The sequence below is a fragment of the Clarias gariepinus genome, chromosome 9, assembly GCF_024256425.1.
Source record: "Clarias gariepinus isolate MV-2021 ecotype Netherlands chromosome 9, CGAR_prim_01v2, whole genome shotgun sequence".
Lineage (NCBI taxonomy): Eukaryota > Metazoa > Chordata > Actinopteri > Siluriformes > Clariidae > Clarias > Clarias gariepinus.
Window position 1 is genome coordinate 2,927,729 of NC_071108.1, and position 21,837 is coordinate 2,949,565.

Genomic DNA, 21,837 nt, shown 5'->3' on the forward strand with positions numbered 1-21,837 from the left:
ATGCCAACAGTAAAGCATCCTGAGACCATCCATGTGTGAGGTCGCTTCTCAGCCAAGGGAGTGGGTTTACTCACAATATTGCCTAAGAACACAGCCGCAAATAAAGAACAGTACAAGAACATTCTCCAAGAGCAACTTCTCCCAACCATCCAAGAACTGTTTGGTGATGAACAATGCCTTTTTCATGGGCAAAAGTCATAACCAAGTGGCTCTGGGAACAAAACATGGACATTTTGCGTCCATGTCCAGGAAACTCCCCAGACCTTTAATCCCACTGAGAAATTGCGGTCGATCCTCAAGAGGTGAGTGGACAAACAAAAACCCAGAAATTCTGATAAACCCCAAGAATTGATTATGCAAGAATGGGCTGCACCATCAGTCAGGGTGTGGCCCAGAAGTTGATTGCCAGCATGCCAGGGCAAACTGCAGAGGTCTTGAAAAAGAAGGGTGCAAATACTAACTCTTTGCAGAAACTTAATGTAATGGTCAATAAAAGCCTCTGACACTTATGTAACGGTCGTAACTATACTTCAGTATACCAGAGTAACATCTGACACAAAGATCTAAAAACACAGAAGCAGCAGACTGGCGTAGTTTTGAGTGGCGTAGTTTTGAGCCCTGTCGCGTCACATATCCAGCGTCAAGGGTTCGAGTCCCGCCTTCGGGTCTGTGTGCACGGTTTCCTCCCATACTCCAAAGACATGCAGAGTAGTCTAACTGGTGTTTCCAAATTTCCCATAGTGTATAAGCGAGTGTGTGAGAGTGTATGCTTATGTGACCTGCCATGAATTGGCACCATGTCCAGGGAGTCGTCCCCACACCCCGAGTCCCCTGGGATAGGTTACAGGCCTCCCGTGACCTTGTACAGGAAAAGCGCTATAGAGAATGATTGCGTGTGTAACTATTATACCTATAACTATTGTAATCTACAGTATATCTGTTCTTATTGTTATGTGTTGGCTACATTTTAGTAAGAATATTTACTAGACATGAATTTTGCAATTTATCCTGGCAACACTCGTTCCAAAGCATATGAATGAACGAATGACCAAAACAGTGAATCAAAAACTCATCAGTGACTCAGAGAGCAAGAGAACAAAAAAGCAGCACTTTTCAAAGAAAAAAAAACTTCTTCTTTCTTTTTACGGAAAAACAGGAAGAACTGCAGATGTGAAAAATGCTTCATCTGCAACTCCTAAATTCAGATTAACTTCGGAGTCGGAGCACGCGCTCGCGGCCGTGGAGTTGACGCCTGACCTGCAGGGCTGGCTGCATTGCTCTACGTTGCTCTTTATTAGAGGTCACTGACCTCCTATAAAGGCTTGTTAGCATACAGAGAAGCATGAAGAACAGCCTGCTGTGCTGGAGCTGAGATACAGGAAAGGCAGAACCGAGGTTTATTGCAATCCATGCCTTCGTTAAGGACTGGACTTTGAACCGACGGCATCGTGCGTGTCACGGGAAAGAGAGAGAGAAAAACAGGGCCATTAAGCGGCACGGAGGCGCAATCGTGGTTTTATGAGCCAGCAGGCTGGGCTGCGTGACTCGGGAGTGGAGGAGGACGAAGGACAGGAGGTGGCGGAGGAGTGTGTGATGAAGAGGGTGAACGTGTCAAGAGTACGAGCCATGATTTAATGGTTGCGGTTTGGGCGAAAAGAAGAGAAAGGAAGGGCAGAGTGGTGATAAATGAGATTTATGTGGACGAGGTTAGAGCCCGGAGTCTCCCACCTACTCACGCTGATAAGCAAGAACCCGAGAGCCGATAAACATACAGTGTGTGTGTTAAGCACGTTTTAAGCACTTTGTGAGAACCAAATGTCCTCGCAATGATAGGATGGCGTCTAATGTCCTCAAAAATCACCTGGTACTGATCACAATGTTAAAAAATTGAAAAAGTTTCCTGAAAAAAACTGACCGAGCTGCATGTTTGCTTTGTCTAGTGGTTTTGAGCAGGGATCCTATCCCATAGTGCTGCTGGATTCTGGATTCTGATTGGTCAGAAGATTGTTTTAACCGTAATCTACACTATAGCAGTTCATTCATGGGGACCTTCACAGCAGATGATGCATTTTTAGCAGACGTGTTTATTTTGTATAGTTTCTGTTTATTTATAATGTTAATCTGTTTAGTCTCAGCTGGTCAGCAAATTAGGTTTCTAAGTTAGTTAGCTGGATAGTTTTTTGTTCATTTATGTTGTATGCAGCCCCTGGGTCCTAGGGCAACGTTGTTTCATTTTATCGTGTACTGAACTGTATATGGTTGAAATGACAATAAACCCTACTTGACTACTTGACTTGAGAAATGTGTGTATGTGAATAACGGATATGGTGATGTTTTCCATACATGTATGTAAGGAGTCTCCAGTGTCAGTGTTTTTTAATTCATAAGGCTCGCAAGCTCGCAAGGCTGCAACTTAGTAGCTTAAGTTTTCTGACATCTTTGGAAAGTAGAGATTAGTGCACTTCAGTGCCTTGTGTTCTGTTTTCTGTGTGTGTGTGTATGTGTGTGTGTGTGTGTACCCTCTCTTTTAGCTGGAAGAACAATAGCTGGAAGGAGAGCACAGTGTGAGGAAGAGCACAGCCTCGGGTCACAGATAGGAAAGAAGCAGGAATAGTTTCTCTCTCACTCTTTCTCTCCACTCTACCCTCCATCAGCACTCTAGCGTTGCATCATGGATGTCCCAGATATCTACACAAATCCTGAAAAAGTCTGAAAAACTGTTCACGGTTTGTCTGTGGAAAGCTCCAGATACACTCATACTGTACTGTACCTCAATCAGAGAAAATACGTCACAGTTTAGAATACTAAAAAAAATAAAATTGCAGCAATAAAAAAACAAACAAACAAACAGAATCAAACCACATGGAATCAATTATTGCATTGTTGTAAACTCAAACACTTCTCACTATCTGTCCAAGCCTTATTAACTTCCCCATACACACACACACACACGCACACACACGCACAGTCGTGCACTTTCTCTTGCTGCATCATCATATCCATTTGACACAAAGATCACACTCTGGTGCAATAGCCGCTCTTTTCTGCTTTATCTATAAACCAGAAATCACGCTGCTGATTCGTCTGAAGTGAGTCAGCATCAGCCTGAGCACAAAAGAAAACACGCTTTAACCCACACACTTCATTGTGTTTCTATTCCAAGGAACTCTCAGAACACTTAGTGATGTGCCGTTAGAGAAAAAAAAATCAACAACCACGGACCGGGTGCCATGAAGCAGCGTCGCAACAAGTTAGAGAGACTTAAAGCAAAGTACTGACGCTGGAGACTCCTTCCATAAACAGTGAACGAATATCTCCTTAGAGAAACCGTCCATGAATCTGATTGTTCAGAAGCTGCACACAACTTGTAACAAAACGGATCAGAAAGAACGCTAGGTTTTTATGTACAGTAATGCGCTCGTTAAACATAATGATTTGTTATCGTTGCTATAGCAACAGCCCGTTGGAGTGTAGCATTCTGGCTATTGTTGTTGTTGTTGTTGTTTTGTTCGAGTCCCCAGTGTGAGTCCTCATCGCAACAGACCAAGGTTACACTGTTATTCACTATTTACACTGTATGCCTAAAAGTATGTGCACCCCTGACTATTCAACTGAATCACGCAAAGCAGCTTTTCAGAATCTAAAGCAAATTATGGAAATGTGTATGAATCAACAAAACGATCATCCTGCACTATTACACTAATACATGCTTCTCCTTCAAACACATCGTTAGAGTTTCCCTAAACCTTAGCTAAGAAGCTCAAACCCTTATCCAGCATGACGACGCGCCCCACCGCCCCCCTGTGAGATCCACAAAGCCAGCTCGGTGTGTTAAGGACATACTGGAGCGGAAGAACGCTAATGTTCTTGCACAAACAGAGAGTTTCCGGACTCAACTCGTCAACCCCACTGAACCATCACCTTTGAGATGGACCTGGACCTGGAACTGGAAGCGTCCACAACATCCCGACATTAGCGCCTGAGCTCAGTAACACTCCTCTAAATGAACACAAATCCACAGGACTACTGTTCACGCCAACGTCTAGTGTAAAGCCTTCCCAGAAGAGAAGAGTGTGATTCAGGATTATAACAAGAAAGGGGAATTAATCCGGTGTACATACATAACCAAAATGTGATGTCAACAAGAAGGTCAAAAATTAACACACTCCAGGCTGCAGAGAGTTCTGATAACGCAAACAACACAAAACCATTCCAATGGCATTTTTAAATGCAACAGAAAATCACTGTATATGTGTGTGTGTGTGTGTGTGTTGTGGGAGCCAAGTTTTTCATGTAGATGACAAAACATGAATAACATTAAACTTTCGACTACATTAGATTTATATATCTATCTACACATCTACATCTATCTATCTATCTATCTATCTATCTATCTATCTATCTATCTATCTGTTTATTTACATTAGGGGTTTGTTTAATTTTTGCTGAAAATTAATTACTTTTGGTCACTTTAAACTGATTTACCTTGATGAAAAATGTGCTAAATAGGGTCTAGGAGTTAACACCAGTTAATAGTTAACACACACACACACACACACACACACACACACGCTCATCATCATCATGACATGAGTAGACACCATTTTTTTAATAAACAGGTTAATTGAAATCCCCCCCCCACACACACACACACACACACACACACATACACACCAGATGTGCACCCAGATGTTCATTTTTTATGGAAACATGTTTACACACTTGATAATTTTCTTAGACTCTCAGACATAATAAATGTCTAGATGACAAGGTAGATGATAACGACACACACAGATACCCAACACACACACACACAAACGGCTACCCAGATATAGACCGATCGATATGGAGAACTGACCCAGTGTCGAGGGCTGCTGTCTGGCGATCGTGGCTGGTATCTCTGCAGTGCCACTCCTCCGTCAGCGTCCAGCTCCAGGCAGAGGGGCAGCGGGGGCCACGGGAGCAGAGACGCCAGGGGGTACTGAGAGATCATGATGCCCCTCCTGCCCCTTCTGATTTCCACTCCACCACTCAGTGTGTGCTAAGAAGAACAACACAGCGTGCAGCCATGATCCTGTCTAGATGATGAGGATGATGAAGCAGATGCCCAGGTTGCCGTAGATTTTTTCCAGCTGCAGTTTGACCCTGTGCCAATGTTTTCCCGGCTGTCTTGTGTAGCTCTGCCTCACTGTGAACTCCACTCCACTCCCCACACACACACACACACACACACACACACACACACCCTTTCTCTCTATCTCACTCTCACTCATGTAAGAGAAGCTTGGCTCTCCCTCAACTCTGACCACATGAGTGATTAAACCCTATTGTGTCTCAGACTCCGCCTCTGCTTAGAAGCAGGGAGGGACTTAAAAAAGTCTGCCTTCTCACTAATTACGGAGAGGACAGGATAAACGAAAAGAGAGACAGAGAGAGTCAGAGAGAGAGAGAGAGAGAGACAGTGTGTGCAGAAGTGAAAATGAGAAACAGGACAAAGGGGAAGGCTGAGACTATTCATCCGAGAAAAAATGAGAGGATTAGGGCTTTAAACTAACAAGCAGCTCCAAAGCCGCTTCTTATCCAAGAGGAACCTGGGTGAAATAATGATCAAAATATGCATCTTAAAGAAGCAATCAGCAAAACGCTCAAAGCAGCAGACAGCAAAATGACTTAAAGCAGCAATCACTTAATATTTTAAAGCAGCAATCACTAGATATCTTAAAGCAGCAATCAGCATAACTCTTAAAGTAGTGATCACTTAATATCTTACATACCTCTTAAAGTAGTGATCACTTAATATCTTACATACCTCTTAAAGTAGCGATCACTAAATATCTTCAAGCAGCAATCAGCGAAAGACTTAAAGTAGCGATTATGTAATATTTTAAAGCAGCAATCAGCAAAAATTTTGAAGCAGTGATCACTACATATTTAAAAACAGCAATCACTAAATATCTTAAAGCAGCAATCTTTAAATATCTTAAAGCAGCAATTACTAAATATCTTAAAGCAGCAATTACTAAATATCTTAAAGCAGCAATCAGCAAAACTCCTATGGTAACAGTAACCAAATAACTTAAAGAAGCAATCAGCAAAATATTATAAAGCAGTAATCGCTACATATCTTAAAGGAGCAATCATTAAATATTTTATAGCAGCAATTAGCAAAATTCTTAAATCAGCGATCACTTAATATCTTAAAGCAGCGATCTCTAAATAAATTAAATCAGAGATCACTAAATAACTTAAACCACAATCACAAAATATTTTAAAGCGGCAATAGTTAAATATTTTTACTTAATATCTTAAAAAAGCAATAAGCAAAACACTTACACTATATCAATGATCAAGCAGCGATCATTAATAACTTAAAGCAGTGATCACTAAATATTGTAAAGCAACGGTCACTTAATATCTTAGCAATCAGCAAAACCCCTATATGACTAAATAATAAAGCAGTAATCACTAAATGTCTTAAAGCAGCAATCAACAGAGAGCAAAATTGCTGTATGCTGTATAACGTACTCGTGCACTATACAATGTACTACATAGTGCACAAAGACTAGGGAGCAGGGAGTTATATTAAACATAACAACACCCACCATGCACAGTCAGCCATATTACTCAGCCGCTAACAGGAATCACAGTGTTGTGTCAAACAATAATATACCAAGGCCAAGTAAAAGTGTGTGTGACAGCTACCAAACACACACACACACACACACACACACACACGGATTGCTACACACTCAGATATTAATATTTAATCTGATACATACTGTTCCACAAAGTGTAACAACACAAAGTGTAAACTCCGGAAAGAACAGGTCAATCAGCAGTAAGTAAAGCGATTTCAAAATGTATCCGGTGGAAAATAAGTGTGAGCTAACCAAACATACACACACACACACACACACACATTAATTAATAAAGAAACATTTGTAAGGGATTTTAGTGTACAAGAACCCAAGCAAAATCAAAACAGTCATTCTACAGTAAACAGCTGGGTTCTGTCGTATGTTAGTAAAGAATAAAAAGACACAAATTGTAGGAAACTGAACATTATTATTTAATCAAAACTAAACAGGCACTTTACTTATTTTACCTCGAAAGATTTAATCTGAAAATAGAATGTTCTTTTAAAGTAGCAATCAGCAAAATCCTTAAAGCAGTGATCAATAAACATCGTATTTTAGTAATTGCCGTACTGTATCTCCTACTGTAAATCAGCAACCATCAAACCTCTTAAAGCAGGGATACACAAAACTCTTAAAGCATCAATCAATAAAGATCTGAAAGCAGCAGTTACCAACAATCCTTAAAGCATCAATAACTTAGAGCAGCAATCAGTAAATATTTTAAAGCAGCAATAAGTAAAACTCATGAACCAGCAACCAGCCAGGCTTTTAAAGCAGAGGTAAGTGAACATTTCAAAAGCACATAACAGTAAACATCTTAAAGCAAAGTTCAACAAAACACTTAAAGCAGCGATCAGTAAAGATCTAAAAGCAGTAATTAATGTACAGGTCAATTACTATACCTGCTTGTTCTAAGGTTTAGATTTAATTGAATTTGGCAAGTCAATTGCTACATGAATCCATGAATACAGCAATTCAGCCACATCTTGCTTCTTGTCCGTGACACATTTGTAAGTGAAATGTTATGTTTGAGTGGGCGGGGCTTTGGCTTTATCCATGAGGTATTTGATTGGCTTGTGAAAAGTGGCCATTTAAAAGTAAAACAAACATGGAGTGTGATTTGGAGGTGTGGCTCCTTTAACTGAAATGAGATCACCTCCGTCTTCTGTGTTTTTTTTTTTCCCAAGAAAGTAGTTCTAACAATAGACTGGGTGAAGGCTACCACTTGCTTCCTGTGAGACACATGACGCCTAACGACCAATTGTTCTTTTAAACTGTTGCTTACAAAGTGTCACAATGTAACTAGTGTAATGCATTCAGAGGAAAGCGCTATCTGCCCTCTTCAACATACACAAGCTCAGAAACTCCTATGATTGGCTAGCATATCTGTGACTGACAGAATATCAGCAGTCCTCCTACAGGACCTTTCACAAGTTTGTATTTTTTTTTTTATTTTACAAAAAAAGCCAAAAATTTACTATAGTTTTCTTTTTGAACATCAGAGAACTTAACCTTTACAGTTTTGACTGTATTGTAATAACATATTGAAAACACAGTATAATTACTCTAAAATAGAGCAGAACCTGTCTAGATACAGTATATTTTCAGATTTTTTTGTTTGTTTGTTTGTTTGTCATTAAAAACAATAAATATTAGCAAAGTATTCAGTTCAAGTTCAGACTGGAGGTAATGCTACACGGCGCTAAGTAATGCTAACCTATCCAGGTTGATCGAAGTAATGTCTGCTAACTAGCCTGATATTTTATATCAATAATATATATCAATAATTATATCAATAATATATTTTTTTGGGGATAAATTTTACTACTTATTGCATTTTCTTTCATCTATTTAAATGGATGTGTTAAAAAAATCTCATAATTTAATTTACAGTAATACTTTTTTTATTAATTTATTTTTAATTATTTTTAATACTTTTTTTATTAATTTATTTTTAATGCAAGTTTCTACCAAAAACCTCTATGGTTCCCTCTTCTTGGATGTGTGTCGCTTGATTCGATGAATTCATGATGTGTTTTATCTCGTTATAACGACAAAACATAATATAGCCTTTGAAACACGCGTCTCTATGTTATTTAGGTAAAATGGTCTTTTCTCTAAGACTCCAAAAAATTTGACTCAAAAGCTGTGACTTCACATCAGCGGCTGAGTTTAAGTGAATTCATGTCGCTGCTTCTGACTCTCTGAACCAGCGTGCTGACATCAGCATCTCTGCAGAACAACACCGGTTATGTGAGCTGCTTATAAATTCCTCCTTTTCATGCTTAATCTGTCTAAAGGTCAACCGGCTGGCCAATCAGTGCACAAAAGCATGTGAATTCCAGGCTACAATCCAGGCCCTAAAATGTGATATTCAACATTTAACATCCAGCTTTGAGGCTAATTTAAAAGGATGAACTGTTACGTGAGCATAAATGCTTTTCCCGCATTGTTTTGGCTTTGTTTTGCTCAATTTCTCAAGGTGAGGTCCAGTAAGGCGCTGCAGTGGTGTAGTGGTCAGCATGGTCACCGTGCACCTCCATGGTCGAGGGTTCGATTCTGAATTTGCAGTCTGTGTGCAGGAGTTTGCATGTTCTCCCTGTGCTCGATTGGTTTGCTCAGGGTACTCTGGTTTCCTTCCTTTTTAAATACATGCTCCCAAATTGCCCGTAGTGTGTGTGTGTGCCCTGAGATGGATTGGCATCTCCTGGGATAGGCTCAAGGCCCCCACTGTATGCAGGATAAAGTGGTATAGACAATGAGTGAATGAATGAATTCCTACAAAAAAGATTTTAATGCAAAATGAAATAAATCTATTTTGGCAGATATTTTGCATTCTGCATATTCTATCTCACTGTAAAATATTTTCTGCATGTTTTTATTGGGTCACAACAATGTTAAATGTTAAAAGAAATGGAAAAGTTCTTATTGACTTGTTTATATAAGTGTAAATTTTCCACCTGCTAAAGGTGTGTCACAATTGGTAACCTCATACTGCAGAAATTTAAATAGGCAAATTAGTATCAATAATACATCACTTGAGTTTTTATAAAAAAAAATTTTTTTTAGTAAGTCAAATGCAGCAAACTGTATTAAAGAAAAACTGTTTGTTTATGAGCATGTTGTGTCCTTTTAACAGTGAGATTCACTTATCAGTGTTTGTTTCAGTGAATCATCTTAAATGACAGATATTTGTTTATTTCTCATTTCATGAATCAATTAACAGACCAATAAATCTTTAGTTGGTGACATTTTTAAAAGATTGTTGTAGATCATAAGAAACTTAAAAAAAAAACAATACAACAACGTTCATATACAATACATCATACAATACCATTTCGGTAGTTGATGACAGCACCTTAATTTGTAAGTCCATGACTGCTGGGGAAACTGCAATTAATTTAACATTCTGTAAAAACCCATAAAATGCATTTATTTCATTTATGGCAACTGTTATTTTGCCAATCTTGTACGTTCACTTCACTGATCATGTGACAGAAAGGAGTAATACGATCGCCTCTTTATGAATGTGTCATGTTTTGATATGTCAGTTGTTTATGTCACATTTTGCCAAAAATTTGTAACTTCAAAACTTCGTATGTAGTACTTTAGGATATGTAGTGAAAAGGTTTTGTTATAGACAACTAAGCGACAATTATTGAGAACTAGTTACTGAGAACTAGCAATATTTGTTCATTCACTTGTCGCTTGGCACTTGACCCAACAGAGTGCCAATCCATCTCAGGACGCCCGTTTTTGTTTTTTCTTGGGGGCAGGTCCGGTCCGGTCACCACATTGGATCCTTTGATCCACAAGGTCCAGCACAGCTTTTACAACAGATACCCATCCTGTTACAACCCACCCAATTTCTCCAGGCTTGGGAGCAGCACTAAACCTTAGTGGATTGGTCTAGATTGAAGCACTTGGGGATAAGGGCCTTGCTCAAGGGCCCAACTGTTGCGACTTGACTGTCGTAGAATCTGAACCCCTGACCCTCTGATCAGCCAGACTAAGAATCTGAGAAACACATAGGGATATTTTGATTTAAGATAAAAGTTGTACTAAATTAATGTGTATAAAATTGGCTGATTGCATGACACACTCCTCCTCTTGTGCTGCAAGTTAGCGCTCCATGAGAGTGTGTTATGAGCAGCAGTGGAACACAGAGTTCAGCGCTATTATAGTCCAGTCATAAAGAGATAACAGGGACAATAATTCAAGTTTATATTTCCTCATGGAGCTTTAGGAAACATCTGATTCAGCTCCACAGAGAGAATTTTAATACAAAAACTCCAGCCAGATCTCTCTCTCTTTCTCTGTCTCTCTTTCTCTCTTTCTCCGTATTACAATTAACTTTCCCATGGTGATTCATTACATTCCAGTATATTGTTATTGGAGTGTATTATTTGCGCCTACTAAATACTATAGAGATCTCTCATTTCTGCTTTTTTAGTTTTCTTCCACATTTATCCTATAATCTTGCTCTTATGTGCGCTCGGTTGTTTACTTGTTTTTCTTCTCGGCTCCTTTAAAGTACAAAGTCCAACAACATAATCATTGATTACAGCGATGACACAATTGTCTCCAGTGCATGATTTCCAGGTGTGAATATTAGACTAGACCCCCTGCAAAGAATGCATCTTGTATGTAGGTGTAAATCTGAGTGGTTGTTGGGTTTGAACAAACCGCTTCTACGGTGCGGTTCTTAAGGTAGGTGGGACCAGAGCAACTGCGGGTCGCATCCCAGAGAATCTTAGCGAGGTGGTGAATCAAAAGTGCAAAACTGAGCCAAAATTTTGGCAGGTTTTATAATACTGCACGTAACCGCTCCTAACTGCTGAAATGTTAATAACATGTCGATTTCATTTATTTCTGAGACTGGTTTTCGGAACCTTTAATGTAAGAAACGATGTCATTATTAGAGTTGAGGCAGGATGCAAGTGTACGTGTAATATAATGCAATTTTAACATTATAAACATCCAAACAAACATATACTGTAAGAACAACTGCTATGGCTCGACTACAAACTAGAGGCTAATGCTAATGATCATGCTAATGCTAAATCAAAATGCATCTGCAAACCGAACAGACGCCACATTGCCACTATTGACAACAACAGAACAATATCACAACAAACACGAGAGACCGAACTGAAACGTGGACTTTAAATAGACAAACTGATCAACCGGTACGAGATGCACGTGCACAATGTAAACATCACGTGACTGACGTGTGTGGTGCAATGGGTAGTGGAAACCGAAGTCTGGGACAAATAATGGTTGGATGATTATTAGTTGTAGCTTGTTGGAGGTTTTTCTTTTTTTTTTCTTTTATTTCTGTTAACGGATTGTAAAAACAAACCGAAATCGGCCATTTTGCTTTGAATCGAACTGAATTTCAAACAGCTACCTGACTCCCTCGCTACAGGTCATTTCACTGATGCTAACACTTTAGCTTGATGCTAAAGCAGAAAGATGCAACTTGGGCACTTTTAGGAAGATAAATATTTAACTGTGATCTATAAATATAAAATAGCCTGACTTGTGACAGATGAGTCATTTTTCTTTTATTTGCTGTTGATTGACAACTATATTCCAGTTTGCGCCGTGCTCGTAGCAACGTGTCATGAAAGAGGTTACAAAAGTGCGAAACCTTTTCCTATTCTCCAAGAACGAGGAAGCGAAACATATCCGACCCTTGAGTGCATTGAGTGAGATACTAACTCGCGCACACGCATCGATGAACGCGAATCGATAGCGTCCTGCACGTTTATCAGTTCTGTGCTCGGACTGGAACAAAAGCATGTTAATTTAATGTCAGACTGGTGAAATCGATGTCCTGTTATCTACTACAACTCCAAACGTTGAGTCATACTGCAGATGGCATTGTGGGATAGAAGTGAGAAAGTAGGAGTAATGCCGCTCTCCCGCACCGCACTGCAGTCTCCAGGCTTTAATGTAGGAGGAGGTGAGGAGAGACGTCTGCACTAGAAATACATTTTTTCTGACTCACTCACTAAATTACAGCCCTCTCTCTCTCTCTCTCTCTCTCTCTGACTCATCTGTTGTGCTTATGCAACATGACAGATCATTTGCAGGGGTGTTATTTCACCTCCCGCAGCCCTCGCGGTGCTACTCAACTCCAGCATCTCCACTCTGACACGCCACGTTTCACAGGGAATAACAAACGTGCACGCCTTCGCCGAGTGACAGGCGGCGGTTCTCAGTTTATAGACAGCCAGTCGGTCATGTGACTAGTTTAAAGCTAGGATAGGCAAAAAGAGTTGAAGCTACACCTCCTCCTGGAAAGGCGTGCACCCGAGTCTGTAAATTGCTTTAAATGTACGGCTCGTTGTTTTGTCGTTTGTTCAAAAACAGCCATAAAAAAACACGTGATCATGTGTGTCTGTGATATTTATTTGTCTTTGTGACCCTTTTTTTTTTTTTTACTCAGTCATGTTTGTATATTTGGCTAAAATTTGATAAAATCATCATATTCATCATATACTATTTTATGCTGAAAAAAAGGATACGTCACTCTATACTGCACAGTCCTGAGCACTATACTGTATATATATTTATAAAAAAAAACAGCGGGCCTGTAACAGTATTTATTTTTGTCTTTATTCACTGTGCAAAGTTTTCAACACCCAAAAAAAACCACACAGACAGAACAGATTGGCACTAACAGGACCTTAGGAGAAGCACACACAATACAAAAACACGTGTGGTATTTTTTGAGTCATAATTATAAATATAATTAGAATTATTTTCTTGATTTAGAGTTTTTTCAAGTGAATACCAGAACATTCATTTATTCATCGTCTATGCCGCTTCATCCAGATGGAGGGTCTGGAGCCTATCCCATGAGACTTTGGGCACAAGGTGGGCCACATCCTGGACGGCGTGGCAGTCCATCGCAGGGCACACACACACACACACACACACACAATCTGCATGTCTTTGGAGTACCTGGAGAACCCACGAGGTACAGGGAGAACAAGCAACAAGCAAACTCCACACACACACTGACCCTAGGCAGGAATCGAACCCTCGACCCTGGAGTGCTAATCGCTACAGTGCAAAAACAAATGAATCATTTCGATCTGTGAGTTTTTTTGGTCATACCTGAGCCTTGTCCTTTTCTTGTTTAGACAATCGTAGTTTGAATGTGAAGTGGACAAACAAATCTCTGTCAAGACCAAAAAAACTCACCGATCAATTCTAATAGACATGATTGACTGAAGTCCCTCGTTTTCTGCTCAGCGAATCAGATCAGGACAGATACTCATCTTCCCATTTTTAGAGATTTAGCGAATGGTTCAGTGAATCTTTTAGCTGGGACTAAGAATTGTTCAGTGGATCAGTTCAAATGGGTCATTTGAGTGCACTCGATATAAAAAAAGCATGTTAGAAAATAAGACAAATGAAAAAGTCAAGTCAATTAAACTAATTGTTAAATAAATATTACAGTTACAGTCAGTGGACAGTGTAGGAGACCCTCAAGGCTCCAGTTTGGGTCCTGTTGTTGTTTTTGTATATGCAGTAAAAAATAAATAAACATTGTAGGACCATGTCACTGTGTGGATTAATGATATAAACATATTACTGCATTACTACTTTCTTCTTTTTCTAATAACATGCTGTCAGTCTGGTGTCTCAGTCTAGTGCAATGTCTTGAAAAATTAAAGGAGAACTGTTCTAGATGTTGAGTGAACATGTTCATGGACGTGGAAGTGAAGTGGACTGTTGCCCCCTGCTGGGTAGCAAGGAGAAAATTCCCCCCAGTTAATAAACATATTAAACATATTCTTAAATGTCCCTTTTTTTTTACTATGACCTCATCGGAGCGAGCCTTTCTGTAATAATGTTTTTTTTTTTTTTTACTTTTTTTTATTCTTTTTCTTTTGTACCAAATGCTTAATGACTGGAGATGCAGACACACACACACACACACACCACTCTCATTCTCGTTCCATCCCTTATAAAAGTCAGCACTGATTTAAAGCCAGAATATAACAGAGAGACAGAATATAAAATTCCTTCGGCATGTGGAGCCGTACATCTGCGATCAGAAGAACATTAATGGAAGGGAATCTAATTAGTTTTTGAAGTATGTGTGTGTGTGTGTGTGTGTGTGTGTGTGTGTGACTCTTACCTTCTTAGCCAACCTAGACACAGTAGGATGAGCTTTGATGGCACTGTAGAGGAGTACAAGTACATTACAAGGGTTGTTCAAATAAAACCGGGACTTTTGATTGTACAGAATAACAGAACACAGTTCTGAGAGTAAGTTTCACTAGTGCTTGTTTTCTTTGTTTGATATCACCCAATAACTCTTCTGAAATAGTGCCTTTTTGGCCAGGCAGTGTATCCTTACCTCACACTTTACGTGCAGTGAACCAGGTAATAATCTGCACACAGCCTGTCAGCTCCATTAATAATGCATTAAACTTAACTATACGTATATAAATTTACACACTCACACTCAAGGTTATAAACTGGACGTTACATCATGAGCGCTTGGAGTAGAATAATAGCTGTCAGATTGTTACAGAAAAGGTATTTGGTGATATTTAGGCACAGCAAAGACCTCAAAAATATAAAGTCCAAACCCGCCTCGTGCCCTAAATGTCCTGGGATGGGCTCCAGTACCCCTGCGTTTGACCCTGTATACTGGACAAAGCGGTATCGATGATGAGTGACTGACTGAGTGACCTAAAACCCGAACCAGCCAGTATACAGTAAAGTCGATGCTTTGTGTTTAAAGTGTTCTGCCGATCTATATTACTTATAATTTTTTGCTACCAGACGGTTCAGCGCCTGCAAAGACAGTTTGGGAATTGTTTAATTTATTTATTTTGGTGATGATGTCACCGCTGGGAGCAATATTCAAAATTCAACACTTCAATCAGAATATGGTACTGATAAAATTTCCAAGAAATTTTTTATAGCACGCTATCAAAGCATGCTCCACTTAATGTTATAGTAGATTTACAAGGTAGCATAATTAGATACAGTAGAACACCAGTGGTATAGAATTTGTTTTTAGCAAAATTGTAAAATTATATAGGTATCGGTCTGTCCTACTTCATCAGAATTTATTTTATATATATATATATATTTTTTTATTTTTTATTTTTTTTTATACCTATTATGTAGGTAGCAGTTTTTGACAAACGGGTAGTGTGTTCTGACAGGTGTGTGGCCTTGTCGAAGTGTAATACCCAGAGGGAGGAGTTTCTGACACGTTGTTTCTTACTTCATTTACACATAGTATAGAATCCGTACAGTATTAATCACACACACACACACACACACACACACTGCAGGGCGTTACACGGTATCTTCATTACGTCATAGAATAAATGACCATAAATGAGACATTAATCACCGACACGCGATGTACAAACACTTACTTACTCAGACTCTCTCTCTCTCTCTCTCTCACACACACACACACACACACACGGAGTGTTTAACTGCTCAGACAGAATCAGATGGAGATTTTAAAGGATTTATTTGACTGTTTGACGGGAAGTGAAGCACTGCGCCCTCTGCTGTCCGCCGCCGGAGCTGCAGCCGCGGCCGCCGCGGGACTTTATTACTGTTTCTACTGTTCTGATGGACGGCAGCGGACACACACCGCACACACCGCACACACACTTCCTCCCGCAGGTAAACATCTTCTGTTTAAATATAGGTAAACATCTATATTTCTTACATTCTTTTTTCTTTCTTTCTTTTTCTTTCTATAGTTTTTTATTAATCTTTTTGTCACCTTTTTGTCTGTCTCTTTCTTTTCTTTTTTCTTAGTTTTTTTCATTGTTTTCTTTCGTTTACTTAATTCCTTTCTTTCTCTCTTTCTTTCTTTCTCTCTTTCTCTCTTTTTTCCTAACTTTCTTTTTTCTTGCTATAGTTCTTCATTAATCTCTTTGTCACCTTTTTTGTCTGTCTCTTTCTTTCTTTCTTTCCTTCTCTCTTAATTTCTTTCTTTTTTCTATCTTTCTTTCTTTCGTTTGTTCTTTCTCTTGTTTCCTTTCTTTTGTGCTTCATTCCTTCATTTCTTTTTTCCTTCTTTCTTTCTTTCTTTCTTTCTTTCTCTCTCTCTCTCTCTCTCTTTCTTCCTTTCTTTTTTCTTTTTTTCTATAGTTCTTTATTTATCTCTTTGTCACCTTTTTGTTTGTCTCTTTCTTTCTTTCTTTCTTTCTTTCTTTCTTTCTTTCTTTTGTTCACTTTCTTTTTCTCTTTTTCTCTTCCTTACTTTCTTTTTATTACTTTTTTCTTTCTATAGTTCTTTATTAATCTCTTTGTCACCTTTTTGTCTGTCTCTTTCTTTCTTTCTTTCTTTTGTTCATTCTTTGTCTTGTTTATTGCATTGTTTTCTTTCCTTTGTACTCCATTCCTTTCTTTCTTTCTTTTTTCTTTCTTTCTTTTTCTCTTTCTCTCTCTTCCTTACTTTCTTTTTTCTTTCTTTTTTCTTTCTATAGTTCTTTATTTATCTCTGTCAACTTTTTTGTCTCTCTCTTTCTTTCTTTCTTTCTTTCTTTCTTTCCTTTTTGCTTTCTTTCCTTATCCCTATATATATATATCAGTTGTAAGTTCATACTTGCTCTTAAACACTGAAGCCTTTAATTCAGGTGTAATGTTCTCTTAAATCTTATTATTAAGCTATTAATCATTAACCCCGCCGCTTTGTAAAGCCACACCCATTTCAATCCTGTAAATAACTAAAGTTTAGGTATAAGTTAGAGAGGTTAAGAGAACTTTGCCCAGAAGTTAGTGCCCAGGATGCACCAGGGTTAAGGTGCTGTATCAGCCCTGAGCTGAGTTACTGGGTTTATAGGTTTTAATCCAACATTTTCCCAAACTCAAAATATTTTAGCCATTTTTTGTTTTAATGCTTTTTTTAATAAACATATACAGGTCTCAGAATTCACAGTTAACTTTATTGTCGATTCTGCTATGTGTACAGTGCATACAGTACATATAGAGAAATGAAATGATGTTACTCTCAGTCCCCTTACAAACAACACCAAGTACAAAAAAAACCCCTTAAATAACACAAACTAAGACTAAGACAGTGGTAAGACAATTGACTAACTGTCCTGAAGAAAGGGACAGATGCACATGACAGAAGCTCGATATGGTGCAAAGTTGAACAGTGCAAATAATATTAGTGGAAACGAGCTTTTTAGTTTGTCTTTAAAAGTGACATAAGGTTACAGTTCTTTATTGCTGGGCCGAGGTACTGATGCTGCACCACTGACAGGTGCAGTTTAAAGTGAACTGAATGATGTAATATGATGAACTGAATTTTAGTTTATTAGTTTAAAAATGGGTCACACCGGCAAAGAAAAAGCACAGATACACACGATTATGTGTTTTAATGGTTCTTTTTTCTGTTGTTTCTAGTCTGAAGCCTCCCCCGGTAACACACACCAGCAAGGCTTCCATATAAGCACATATATAAATTTAATATATAATTAAAAAGATTTTATTAATATATATATATATATTGTCACTGACTGATGCTGAGTTTCCGGCACATATCCGTGCCGCTTGGGTTTTAAGGGCTTTAAGGACTGTGAATACACTGTATATGCGTTTATATCCATCCATCCATCCATCTAGGAATCTCTGTAGTCCAACTAGGGACCGTGGACGCCAGTGGTGATGCTGTACTTATTCACATTTTTATATGCACACACAGACACATATTAATGCTTTAATTATGGCCAGCTCATGAGATAATTATCTTTTTTGGTTCATTTATCCCCAGATCCCAGAGCCTCTGCGGCGCCTCCTTTGGATGACCGTGCTCTTCACGACCAGGACCAGGAACCTGCTCAGGTTGGCTTGAATGTTCCCAGATTCACTCGCTCATCGTCTATTCCACTTCATCTTGTATACAGGGTCGCAGGGAGAACATGCAAACTCCATGCAAACAGACCCCGATGTGGGATCCGAACCCAGGACCTGGAGGTGCAAGGCGACAGCGCTAACTATTACGCCATCTAACAATAATACACAAATAATAAGATCTTAACATCTTATAATAATAAAAAGCTTTGTTAACCTAGCATAAAGATGATAACCTGAAGATGATAAAGAAGTAGCAGATAAAGAACTGCACGGAGTACTACTGGAAACACTGCCGCGCACCCTTTCTTTCCTTATCCAAAATTCTCTTTTTTTCCATTTAAATGAGTTTAAACAACGTCTCCTCCATGCTTGTGTTGTAGTACATTGAGGCAGGCGGTCAGGCTGAGCAGAGCAGACTCCAGCTGCCGTCCTCGCTGTCCGACGACGACATGCTGACCAAACCCCTCCAAGAGCAAAATAAAATGCTAGAGGTACACCTCATGAAATCATAACTACTATTGCGAACTGTTTCTTTCTTTCTTTCTTTCTTTAATCTTTTAAGGCATTTTGTCCCTAAACCTTCGTCGACTGTTCTTCGGCCTCCACAACCACGCCTCAATGTGTGTGTGTGTGTGTGTGTAGAAGTTAATAAAGCCAAGGCGCTTTTGTTTCTCCTAGAATGCTCTGTATGAAACTATGGATCGGGAAATCGACGCACTGGTGGCCATTAAAGACCTTTTGTACCTGAGCTCTCAGGTTTACGAGCTGCAGACTAAAGTCGATCAGCTGACTGCTCAGAACGACGAGTGCCGCATGAGGCACGAAGAAGCGGAAAAGGTGAGTCAGAAAATCTCCGTTTTCTCGATTTGAATGTTTAATTGAAGAGAATCACGCTTTATCCGAGCTCATAGTGTGTGTGTGTGTGTGTGTGTGTGTGTGTGTGTGACATACGGTACAGTAGCTGTGTGCGTTTGTGTTCGTTTGTCCAAACGTTTGGGAATCCCTGTACTGTACCCTACAGCTGAGGTCAAAGGGTTTGAGAATGACAAAAATGGTGTACTGAAGTATAATTACAAGCATTACATAAGTATCTAAGAATTGTATTGCCCATCTTCATTAAGGTTATACAAAGACTCAGTATTTGCACCCTTCCTTTTCAAGACCTCTGCAGTTCTTCCTGGCATGCTGTCAATCAACTCCTGGTCCACACCCTGACTGATGGCGCAGCCCATTCTTGCATCATCACTGCTTGGAGTTTGTCTGTCGCCTCTTGAGGATCGACCACAAGTTCTCAATGGGATTAAAGGTCTGGGGAGTCTCCCGAATTTCCATGTTTTGTTCCCAGAGCCACTTAGTTATGACCTTTGCCTTATGGCGAGGAGCTCCATCATGCTAGAAAAGGCATTGTTCATCACCAAACTGTCCTGGGATGGTTCTTAGAAGTTGCTCTCTGAGGATGTTCTTGTACTGTTCTTTATTCACGGCTGTGTTCTTAGGGAAAATTGTAAGTACTGTAAGTCCACTCCCTTGGCTGAGAAGCGACCTCACACATGAATGGTGTCAAGATGCTTTACTGTCGGCATGACACAGGACTGATGGTAACACTCAGCTTTTAATCTTCAGGCAAGCTTTAAGACAAGGGGGATAAATCAGAGAAAATGACTTTAAGCCAGTCCTCAGCAGTCCGATCCCTGTACCTTTGATGTTTTTCCTGGAGAGACGTGGCTTCCTTGCTGCCCTTCTTAACACCAGGTCATCTTTCAAAAGTCTTCGTCTCACTGTGTGTGTAGATGCACTTTCACCTGCCTGAGCAAGCTCTGCACTGGTGTTTGTGGTCATGCAGCTGAATCCTGATTCTTGCTGGACTTTCTTGGGCGTCCTGAAGCATTCTTCACAACAGTTAAACCTCTCTCCGTGAAGTTCTTGATGATCTGATAAATGGATGATTTAGGTGTGATCTCACTCACTCACTCACTTCATCTTCTGTACCGCTTAATCCAGAGGAAACCCATCAAGCACGAGGAGAACATGCAAACTCCACGCACACAGAGACGGGAATCAAGCCTGGCCGGGAATCGAACCCGGACCCTGGAGGTGCACGGCGACAATCACTGACATGATGGCGGCTGTTTTTTTTTTGTTGTTGCCGGGATTAAGTTAATTTTCATGTTAAAGAGGGAAATTACACTTCATCTGATTATTCCTTCTAACTTTCGGGCGTATATGAAAATTGGCATCAGAAAAAAAAACATGTCATTCTCCAAAGCATTGTTTTTTAATATCTTTGATTTAGGAGAGAATAGAAAGTTATGAAGCGCTCGTCAGTGGAGAGGCCATGATGAGACTGGGCATGGAGACAGCTTTAGAGGTGAGCTTGAAGTTTTTCTGAAACCATTCGGCAAAAAGTCGCTCCAAACATTACTTATGTGGAGAAAAGCCTCGTTAGTCAGTGCTATGCTAAAATCTTTCCCCAATTAATCACAAACAATTCCGTTTTATTTACTGTATATAGCACGTTTAACAACGATTACTGTTGCAAAGCAGCTTTACAGAACCAGAAGAAAACCAAGTGGACAAACAAATAAAGTCGCGTATCTGAATGATCCAGCGGTTGGATATGAATTAAACTTTTTCACTTGCTCTTCAGGGACAATCTGATCATTTAGATTTGACATATTTTCCCACATATTTCATCCCTGATTGTCTTTTGATTCTCTAAACCTGCTTCGTGACAATGACCAATCGTTAAAAGCACTATAACTTTTAAAATGTTATCCTCTTGTGTTAAAGCTGTATGAAAAAGAAAAGGAGACTAACAACACCCTGAAGGAGAAATATAAGAGGATAAAGGAATCCAACACACAGCTGGAGGCTGAGATAACCGAGATAAAGGATCAAATTCACAAAATGGAACAGGACGATGATGCGGACAGTTAGCAGGTGAGTGAGAAAATCATGTTCTGAGCAATTCTTTCAAACATCAAGACTCGACAAGATCGTCACATATTATAAGTTATATTATAGGCGATAAGAAGTTTGTCTTTTTTTTTTTATTGAGAGAATCAGAAATCAAACCTAGCCATGACTGCTGTACTAAAGCTCTTCGTCGTCTTTCTTGCTCTGTCCTGCTGCGGTGTGGGTTCGCTTTTCACTGTTATTTGGATCCGTAGAGGACAACTGGACGCATAACGCACTTCTATGTCTTCTTACCATCACAGAGGACACCGCTGACCTTCCTTCACTTCAGCCAGGCACGAACCCGAACATGGGGAGGGCGTCGCCATCAGCACAGGACAGGGAACAGGAGTATTCGCACTGGCCAACTTTGATTTCC

At 39.5% G+C, this 21,837-nt stretch overlaps 2 protein-coding genes across 2 annotated transcripts in view; one reads left to right on the forward strand and one right to left on the reverse strand.

The window, feature by feature from the left end:
- rgl1 (ral guanine nucleotide dissociation stimulator-like 1) overlaps positions 1–5,293 on the reverse strand; it is a 37,111-nt gene extending 31,818 nt beyond the window's left edge. The window contains exon 1 of the mRNA XM_053503969.1: positions 4,859–5,293. Within this exon, the coding sequence (XP_053359944.1) occupies positions 4,859–4,993 (135 nt within the window). The 5' untranslated portion in view covers positions 4,994–5,293. The remainder of the gene's footprint in view (positions 1–4,858) is intronic.
- A 7,261-nt stretch (positions 5,294–12,554) lies between these two features.
- On the forward strand, positions 12,555–21,823 carry LOC128530057 (uncharacterized). The gene is made up of 7 exons (XM_053503766.1): positions 12,555–12,606; positions 18,421–18,491; positions 18,884–18,994; positions 19,182–19,340; positions 20,797–20,871; positions 21,294–21,443; positions 21,722–21,823. The coding sequence occupies exons 1-6, from the start codon at positions 12,555–12,557 to the stop codon at positions 21,438–21,440; spliced, it is 615 nt and encodes a 204-aa protein (XP_053359741.1). The 3' UTR covers positions 21,441–21,443; positions 21,722–21,823.
- Positions 21,824–21,837: the final 14 nt, after the last annotated feature.

What these genes read in the sequence shown, in the direction of transcription:
- LOC128530057 (XM_053503766.1), top strand. Translation starts at nt 12,555, where the DNA reads ATGCCGCTCTCCCGCACCGCACTGCAGTCTCCAGGCTTTAATGTAGGA. An exon ending in AGCAAAATAAAATGCTAGAG is followed by an intron (nt 18,995 to 19,181) that starts GTACACCTCATG and finishes TGTTTCTCCTAG; the next exon opens with AATGCTCTGTATGAAACTAT. An exon ending in GCATGGAGACAGCTTTAGAG is followed by an intron (nt 20,872 to 21,293) that starts GTGAGCTTGAAG and finishes CTTGTGTTAAAG; the next exon opens with CTGTATGAAAAAGAAAAGGA.